This window comes from Uranotaenia lowii, unplaced genomic scaffold, assembly GCF_029784155.1.
Source record: "Uranotaenia lowii strain MFRU-FL unplaced genomic scaffold, ASM2978415v1 HiC_scaffold_70, whole genome shotgun sequence".
Lineage (NCBI taxonomy): Eukaryota > Metazoa > Arthropoda > Insecta > Diptera > Culicidae > Uranotaenia > Uranotaenia lowii.
In genome coordinates, this window is record NW_026598645.1 from 78,805 (window position 1) to 89,487 (window position 10,683).

Consider the following 10,683-nt stretch of genomic DNA (forward strand, 5'->3'; position numbering starts at 1 on the left):
GATGGACAAAAAACATTTGTTTTTGACTTATAAAAAGTGTTTCCCTAAGTTACTTGACAAAAAAAAATATGATCAATTCAATTTTATGTTCGTATCAATATCACAAAAGTATGGAAGTTCATACCATTGAATTTCTGGGCATACGATTTATCGAAAGCAATCATCATCAAGCTATCATCGTTATCTTCCTAACTTTCATATCACTGAAATTGATGAAATTGATACTCCAGAATAGGGCATTCGGTTCCATACGCTGAGGCCCGGTTGTTAAATCCGCCTCAGCTGCTGGTCCTGGTCAGTTCCTTCCGACTCTCACCATCATCAATCGCCCATCAAGATGCCGAAGCTTACTGAAATGCTGTCCATCATTTGGAAGTTTCCCAAAACCAACATCTACGAGTGCATGATACTGCACTACCTGTTCCTGAAGCTGAACGGCTATGCCTGCTTCACGATAGTTGGGTCGATTGAGAGTGGCAAAATTCGGACGTCCATCTTCGATTGGTTGCTATTTCCGGCCTATCTGGCACTCGCTTTGGGCCTCTGGGTGGCCAACGTTTGGTTGGGGGATTTTTCGTCTGCCTTCTCGCCGCTGATGATTATTGGCAATCGGATGCTCTGGTTTATGTGCTATTTTTGTGCCGTGTTTGGACTTTTCTGGAACTTTCTCAACCGGCACAAGGTGTGGTCTCTGTATACAAGTGTCTATCACGTGGACCAACAGGTAAATAGGAAGAAGGGGCTGTTTGGAAGCTGTTCCCTTTTCTTGAATCTTATCCCGAGAAGAAATAGTTTATAGTTGTGTGTTTTTCATCTCAAACTAGCTTCTGGCGCTTGGGGCCAACATGTACTATACCCGGACCTATTTGTCGATGATCGGATTTTCCCTGACGGGGATGCTGATCTTGCTTGCGTATTTTATCGAAAAAGTGCTGAACCAAAAATACACCCTAGTGACCATGTTTGCCTTCACCTATCCGAATGCGAGCCTGATGATGTTGGTCACCATTTTTAGCATTGCCGGATCACTGGTGTGCATTCGATTAAGTGCTTTGAATCAAATTATCAGGTAGTATGGAGTCGATTTCGGAAGAAGCGATAGCTTAACCCGTTTTATCCACAGCTCCAATTGCGTACCTTCAGGCGACGGGAAAATTATCAAAGTTGCTGAACAATTTTCCATTCCAACCATTCAGCAGTATATGCAAATCTATGACCAAGTTTGTGATATTACTGAAACTGTTAATCTTTGTTACAGTGGACAGGTAATATTGTTTTAAGGAATCATTCTAATGCAGAAAAGTGTTTTCATAAATTTTAATTTTTTTTACAGATTATGATTGCCATCGCTGGATCCTTCATCTATCTGCTATTTTACGCATTCGGTACCGTAGTTTTCATTCGGCGAGGAATCTCCATTGCCGATTTTCCCCTCGAAGATTTGATGTGGACCTTCATCTACTCATTGAACATCATTTTCATAGTTTCGGTTGGGGGAGCTCTCAAATCACAGGTAAATTTTTGAACCTCAAAATTTCCATGCATATCTATGTCAAAAATCTATCAGCATCCATAACTATTCCTTAATTGTTAAATTTTTGAATGCTAGGCTCAACGTACATCAAGTTTAATCGATCAGGCAATAAATGCAACGAAAAATACAGATGCTGCTGAAATGGTAGGTTTCAGTTCAATTTTGTTTATAAGTTCTTTAAACTTTGTGAAAACCTTCAGCTTCGATGTGAAGTTTATGAAAATTTCTAACATTCACAATTCTTTACTTTTAAAATCAGCTTCGTCTTTTCCTGATGCAAATGGGTCATCGAACACCGACACTGACCTGTGGATTGTTTCCATTCGATTGGAGTCTTGTTTATTCGGTAAGAAACCACTTAAACCTTTTTCTACATGTTTTCTTGTTTAAATGTCCAATAGTTGTTAAGCTAAGAATGTGTCAGCTTATTAATTTGAAAAATCTCAAATTTCACTACACTAAATAAAAAAAAATCATAAAACTAATAGAATTTAACAAAACACAATTGAAAAATCCGGAATGGCAATAAAATACAACATGAAGCAAAACCAACCAAATATGCCAAAATTATCATCATAATCATACTGAATTTTTTGAATATTTCGAACTAAAATATGTATAACAAAAATGACAAAAAATATAACCAATCATAAGAAAATACACATTTTTTTAAATTACAGAAATTTCAACAGATTCCAAGGAACCACAAAACCGAAAAAAACCAACTGATGAAATAAAATGCGACAAAAAATGGCAAAAAAGGACACAATTGAAAAAAATGACAAAAATGACAAAAATGACAAAAATGACAAAAATGACAAAAATGACAAAAATGACAAAAATGACAAAAATGACAAAAATGACAAAAATGACAAAAATGACAAAAATGACAAAAATGACAAAAATGACAAAAATGACAAAAATGACAAAAATGACAAAAATGACAAAAATGACAAAAATGACAAAAATGACAAAAATGACAAAAATGACAAAAATGACAAAAATGACAAAAATGACAAAAATGACAAAAATGACAAAAATGACAAAAATGACAAAAATGACAAAAATGACAAAAATGACAAAAATGACAAAAATGACAAAAATGACAAAAATGACAAAAATGACAAAAATGACAAAAATGACAAAAATGACAAAAATGACAAAAATGACAAAAATGACAAAAATGACAAAAATGACAAAAATGACAAAAATGACAAAAATGACAAAAAATGACAAAAATGACAAAAATGACAAAAATGACAAAAATGACAAAAATGACAAAAATGACAAAAATGACAAAAATGACAAAAATGACAAAAATGACAAAAATGACAAAAATGACAAAAATGACAAAAATGACAAAAATGACAAAAATGACAAAAATGACAAAAATGACAAAAATGGCAAAAATGACAAAAATGACAAAAATGACAAAAATGACAAAAATGACAAAAATGACAAAAATGACAAAAATGACAAAAATGACAAAAATGACAAAAATGACAAAAATGACAAAAATTACAAAAATGACAAAAATGACAAAAATGACAAAAATGACAAAAATTACAAAAATTACAAAAATGACAAAAATGACAAAAATGACAAAAATGACAAAAATGACAAAAATGACAAAAATGACAAAAATGACAAAAATGACAAAAATGACAAAAATTACAAAAATTACAAAAATGACAAAAATGACAAAAATGACAAAAATGACAAAAATGACAAAAATGACAAAAATGACAAAAATGACAAAAATGACAAAAATGACAAAAATGACAAAAATGACAAAAATGACAAAAATGACAAAAATGACAAAAATGACAAAAATGACAAAAATGACAAAAATGACAAAAATGACAAAAATGACAAAAATGACAAAAATGACAAAAATGACAAAAATGACAAAAATGACAAAAATGACAAAAATGACAAAAATGACAAAAATGACAAAAATGACAAAAATGACAAAAATGACAAAAATGACAAAAATGACAAAAATGACAAAAATGACAAAAATGACAAAAATGACAAAAATGACAAAAATGACAAAAATGACAAAAATGACAAAAATGACAAAAATGACAAAAATGACAAAAATGACAAAAATGACAAAAATGACAAAAATGACAAAAATGACAAAAATGACAAAAATGACAAAAATGACAAAAATGACAAAAATGACAAAAATGACAAAAATGACAAAAATGACAAAAATGACAAAAATGACAAAAATGACAAAAATGACAAAAATGACAAAAATGACAAAAATGACAAAAATGACAAAAATGACAAAAATGACAAAAATGACAAAAATGACAAAAATGACAAAAATGACAAAAATGACAAAAATGACAAAAATGACAAAAATGACAAAAATGACAAAAATGACAAAAATGACAAAAATGACAAAAATGACAAAAATGACAAAAATGACAAAAATGACAAAAATGACAAAAATGACAAAAATGACAAAAATGACAAAAATGACAAAAATGACAAAAATGACAAAAATGACAAAAATGACAAAAATGACAAAAATGACAAAAATGACAAAAATGACAAAAATGACAAAAATGACAAAAATGACAAAAATGACAAAAATGACAAAAATGACAAAAATGACAAAAATGACAAAAATGACAAAAATGACAAAAATGACAAAAATGACAAAAATGACAAAAATGACAAAAATGACAAAAATGACAAAAATGACAAAAATGACAAAAATGACAAAAATGACAAAAATTACAAAAATGACAAAAATGACAAAAATGACAAAAATGACAAAAATGACAAAAATGACAAAAATGACAAAAATGACAAAAATGACAAAAATGACAAAAATGACAAAAATGACAAAAATGACAAAAATGACAAAAATGACAAAAATGACAAAAATGACAAAAATGACAAAAATGACAAAAATGACAAAATTGACAAAAATGACAAAAATGACAAAAATGACAAAAATGACAAAAATGACAAAAATGACAAAAATGACAAAAATGACAAAAATGACAAAAATGACAAAAATGACAAAAATGACAAAAATGACAAAAATGACAAAAATGACAAAAATGACAAAAATGACAAAAATGACAAAAATGACAAAAATGACAAAAATGACAAAAATGACAAAAATGACAAAAATGACAAAAATGACAAAAATGACAAAAATGACAAAAATGACAAAAATGACAAAAATGACAAAAATGACAAAAATGACAAAAATGACAAAAATGACAAAAATGACAAAAATGACAAAAATGACAAAAATGACAAAAATGACAAAAATGACAAAAATGACAAAAATGACAAAAATGACAAAAATGACAAAAATGACAAAAATGACAAAAATGACAAAAATGACAAAAATGACAAAAATGACAAAAATGACAAAAATGACAAAAATGACAAAAATGACAAAAATGACAAAAATGACAAAAATGACAAAAATGACAAAAATGACAAAAATGACAAAAATGACAAAAATGACAAAAATGACAAAAATGACAAAAATGACAAAAATGACAAAAATGACAAAAATGACAAAAATGACAAAAATGACAAAAATGACAAAAATGACAAAAATGACAAAAATGACAAAAATGACAAAAATGACAAAAATGACAAAAATGACAAAAATGACAAAAATGACAAAAATTACAAAAATGACAAAAATGACAAAAATGACATAAATGACAAAAATGACAAAAATTACAAAAATTACAAAAATTACAAAAATTACAAAAATTACAAAAATGACAAAAATTACAAAAATTACAAAACTGACATAAATGACAAAAATTACAAAAATTACAAAAATTACAAAAATTACAAAAACTACAAAAATTACAAAAATTTTAAAAATTTTAAAAATTCAAAAATTACAAAAATTACAAAAAATTACAAAAAATTACAAAAAATTACAAAAATTACAAAAGTACAAAATGTACAAAAATGACAAAACTTACAAAAATGACATAAATTACAAAAATTAGAAAAACTACAAAAAAAAACAAAATTGAAAAAAAATACTAAAATAACAAAAATTAGAAAAAATACAAAAATTATAGAAATAACAAAATTCACAAAAATGACAAAAATTACGGAGAATTAATTCATCAATAAAATCACAAAAACTTCAAATATTTCTAAGATGATAAAAATGGCACAAATGTCAAAAATGATTAAAAATTTTCAGAATTTAAGTATAGGAAAACATTTAAAATTCAACAAATATCAAAAGTAATAAAAAATTATTGAAATCAAATTCCAATGTGCAAGTCTTGAATTGTTCATTTAAATTTTCATAATTTTAAGCATTTATTTTTTTTAAGGTTTTTAAAGCCTCGTACATATTTTAATGCTGTAACACCACTTTGCTGCCACTATTTTAAATCGTCAAAATCCCGGCCGATGGAAATGGACGAACGCACAAATTGTGTGATTGATTGATTTATTGTTTCGTTTGATGAACGGCTTTCTTGATTTCCGAGTGCCGTTTGTTGGAGTTACTGATGTTCCAAGATAATACTAATGGATTTGGATTCGTTTTAATTTTTGCCTGAATCAATCCCGTTGGCGGGAGGAGGTGGATTGTTGTGATATTTTTAATTTTAATTCACATCGAATAATTTAAAATGAACGATTTTTTTTGTTTCTGATAAAAAATTGGCTCCCAGAAATATTTGGATTTTCAGAATAATGAACATACGATTTTTTAAAATATTTTCAAACTTGAATTTGTTTCTCACAAACATCCATTAAACGATAAAAAACGAAAAAAAAAACAGGTGAAATATTCAAGTCAAAAAATAATCTTGTTATGTTTCAATGGTATTACAAAGTTTAATTAACAGAATTTTTTCAAAGAATAATTGTCACAGACTTCTCGAAGAGCAATCAAATGGATTCCGGTGCACATTACTGTTTGCGATTTTTAATGAGCGTTAATTGATGTAAATTTCACTGTTGTGTGTGATTGATTCCATTCCGATGTTTAATTTTCCACCGCTTTTTGTTCCATCGTGATTGACCGTGATAATTTTTGCCCTCTTGATTAAATTGTTTCCGAAGCGCACTGATTGAACTCCATCTCTCTGTTTCTCTATCCACATTGCAGATAGTGGCCACATCGACGACCTATCTGATAATTTTAATTCAATTTGAAAACTCCCGATCCGGTTGAAACAAAAAATGGCTGCCGCATATGATAAAACGTATTTGAATTTATAAGTGCAAATGGGATGTTTTATCTGATTCAGTCGATAAGTCGTGAAAAAAAAACCAAAACAAATGTTTTTATTGCCAGGGGGCAACAAAGTTATTGTTTCCATCTAAATGCACAAACTCAGTTTTTTGTCTCACGTAATGGATTTTGAAAACTAATTATTGAAGTTGATGCAGATTTTAAATGATAACGTTTCAATCCAGTTGATCAAATATTATGATTGATATCACAGGTCAAATAAAAAAAAATCAAATTAATACAAGGAACTTTTTAAAATGTTACCCGAAAATAAAATAAAAATATAAAAGTTAAAAAATTGATTGCTTGATTTCGTTTCCAGTTGATTTTCACCAATATAAACACTACTTATTCCGTTAAAGGTTAGTCAACACTCCCAAAAACAGCTGCCCACCCACTATCGAGGATCCGAAAACCTAATTATGATGATAGAAGTCATCTGGCCATCGATGCCTGACCATTTAGTTCGTGGAAGTTGAACTTAATTAGTCCACCCCGACACGAGTGCCGATCGATGGCAACTAACTAGTCTGCCTAAATAACTGGCTAACTAAGCTAACGAACAAATCTATTTAGTGTTCTAGCTCCGGGCCAGAGAATGAAACTAAATTTCGGAAGATGAAATTTGGAGCTATCAAGGGATGGTTTTTGTCAACCGTTGCTAGCTGCTGCTGATGTCGTCGATAGTTTGGCAATTGCGATTCAATCAGTTACCGGAAGCCTTTGGTTGGTGTTAGTCTAATTTAGCCGGAAATTCTAGTAATTTTAAATTTGTACTCGGTTTGGAGCTTGGTTTGGTAAAGGAATTACTATATTCCTGTAAAGTTAGATTTTTCTGAAGGAAAAATATGCTTAAGTACTGTGAACTGAACAATTAAGTATAAGTTTTGCAAGCACAATAAGACCGTATTGAAAAATATAACATGATTTACCAGAACGATTCAAAAGAACAATATTTGTTTGGAAAAACTTTCAAATTCAAATCAGAAAACCTATACTTTATCAGAATATAATATGGTAAAACTAACTTGAGTTGAGTTTTAAGACCGCATATTTTTTTTTTTAATTCCGGTCGGAAATATCCATTAAAAAAATTAGTTTTGTAAAGTTCTACATTTCCTACCGAAACAACTAGCGATGTACCGAATTAGACTGAGTCGATTTGGGGTCATTTTTGAATTTCTCAAACCCTGGGGTCTAAAAAGCTTCGTCTTGGTCCAAAACACATCCATGATTTTTTGCAGAATTTTCAAGTAACTTTTATATGAGTAAATTTGAACTTTTAGGTTTGTGTGGGAAAATTGAATATTTTGTACTGAAAAATCAACATCATTTTTGTTTCTTCTGTGGAACCGAGCCAGCTGACAGTTTTTGTGCCAATTTATCAAATTCCGAAAGGAAATTTTCCGCTGAACAGCTTTGTAGAATATCAGAACTTCGTATCTTATTAAGCAAAAAAGTTATTAGCTGATTAACAGAGCTATGTCTTTTCGCATTGATAAATAATAAATTCGATTGACATCACTCCTGGAGACTCGCGAAGTATAGCATGAAAAGTAGCCATGCAATACCTCGCCAGGCACCCAGCAGGGATGTCAATTGAACTTATTGCTTATCAATGCGAAAAGGCATACCTCTGTTTAACTGCTAATAACTTTTTTGCCTTATAAGATACGAAGTTACGATCTTCTACAAAGTTGTTGAGCGGAAAATTTCCTTTCGGAATTTGATAAATTGGCACAAAAACTGTCAGCTGGCTCGGTGCCACAGAAGAAGCAAAAGTGATGTTTATTTTTCAGTACAAAATATTCAATTTTCCCATACAAACCTAAAAGTTCAAATTTACTCATGTAAACGTTACTGAAAAGTTCTGCAAAAAATTATGGATGAGTTTTGGACCAAGACGAAGCTTTTAAGACCCCAGGGTTTGAGAGATTCAAAAATGACCTCAAATCGACTCAGTCAAGTACCGAATAGTGGTATTCGGCCAACGGCCAAATATCTAATATTCACCATTTCAACTATTCTGCCCGACGAATATTCGGCCGAATATTCTGTCGAATATATGGTCGAATATTTTATTGAGTTTTTTTTTATGAAAAACTCAATAGCGATCGTTTCGCGTTTGTTCTTTTTCTTCCAGTTGAATGCCCTTATGTTTTTGAGTCAATTATATTAAACCAGATGATATATACATATGATATATTAAATACAAGATCTTTTCAAGCAAGGGCTTCTCAGATTTTCAAGATGTAACGAATAACTTAAATAACATCAGATGACTTTCTTTCTTTCACCAAAGAGATTAGGTTCATGTGAAATCGGTGACAAAACATGTTGAAACAGGTGCTAAGCAATTTGAAATTGCTTACTTGATATCGAATAAGGTTAAAACAACGAATATTTTTAACCATAAACTAACCATACTTTTTACTACACGTTTTCACATGGACGAGTAGTTCGGAGCGATTTTTGAAAGATGCGTAAAAATGGGCAAATCTGAACAAAATCAAAACATCATTCTTAAAAAATGCAAAAGAAAAAAGGAAGAAAATTACCTGAAATTTAAAATTTTCAGCAGCAGTGTGGAAATTGTATTTTAGTTAATCAAAAAATTATGTTCATTTTGAAAATATTTCAAAATCGTTTTTGAGCACAAAATCTTAAAATTTTGATAAAAAACCTTGAGTTTTTATATGATTTAGCAAATAATCTGAATAAAGCAAAACAAAATCCGAGAAGTTTTAAACAATATCTAGGCATCCCTGGCATATTTGAATTATCTCGAATTCTTTAGACCCATTCCAGCGTGACGTAACAACGTTTGCAAAACAATTTTTTGGTATATTGTATGTAAGTTTTACAGGTCATATCGTACATTGGTAAAAATTGTACATTGTAAGGTCAAAATTTAATTCTCTTCAATTTGAACCAAAAGTATTTGTATAGAATAAAAAGTTAGCAAAATATAAGCAAAAGGAATCGTGACGTCACAACGCGCCTCTTTTTCTACTTTTCAGTTTTTTTTTACAACGCCGCATTTTTCTGCTCTTCTATTTGATCAAATTTTCTAAAAATTTCAGGAAAGTATCGATTCATAACAACCAACAAATCGGATTTTTGATTTTTTCAAATTTTGACGTCACAACGCACCATTTTTTTAAGCAGGGTTTTGCAAAGCGTTGTGACGTCACGAAATTTTATGGTTAGCTATATAAATAAATCAAAGTATAATCTTAAAGTGAATGCTAAATTGACTTAAAATGCTTAAAAACTTAAAAAATAATGTGATTTGGTGATGAAATCGATCCATTTATTCCCAAAAATTAAAAGGAATTAAATCTCAAAGGCCCATTTAAGCAGATAAGGTTTGCAACACTGCTCGCTCACATCAATTTTATTATTAAGTTTTTTTGTGCGATCATGTGAATATTATTTAGGACAAAACTAAACTAGGAAATATTTGTTCTTAAAAGCGTTGAAATGTGTTTCTGAATCTTTTTAATCTTTAATTGCAAAGTAAAGGAAAAATAAATGATAATTTCAAAGCCTTCGATCTTTTCAAAGATAGTTAATCGACACTAGAATGCCTAAATCAGCCATCTTAAGGGGGGGGAGGGGGGGGGTAGGGTCTAACACTTTCAAAAAATCGATTTTTTTATTTTTTTATTTTCTTATTGTAAAACATTTCAAGAATGTTGTGTCAAATTTTCAAGTCAATTGAAGCAAAACTGTAGAAGTTATAGGCCTTTATCTCCTCCTATCTAATACTGCAAGTAAGCAAGAGCAAAAACTTCAAACGCGTTTTTCTCGAAAGCACATTTTTAAAGTCCGTGGACATCGTCATTTGAAAACTACTTATCCGATTCTATTCAAATTTGGAACATATTTT

General features: G+C 29.7%; 1 protein-coding gene across 1 annotated transcript; it reads left to right on the plus strand.

Moving 5' to 3' along the window:
• The first annotated feature begins 337 nt into the window (after window positions 1–337).
• LOC129760647 (putative gustatory receptor 28a) lies at window positions 338–6,731 on the plus strand. Its single transcript, XM_055758303.1, has 7 exons — window positions 338–724; window positions 825–1,069; window positions 1,124–1,265; window positions 1,334–1,513; window positions 1,610–1,678; window positions 1,794–1,880; window positions 6,666–6,731. Exons 1-7 carry the CDS (start codon window positions 338–340, stop codon window positions 6,729–6,731), a joined length of 1,176 nt encoding a protein of 391 aa, XP_055614278.1.
• The last annotated feature ends 3,952 nt before the right edge of the window (window positions 6,732–10,683 follow it).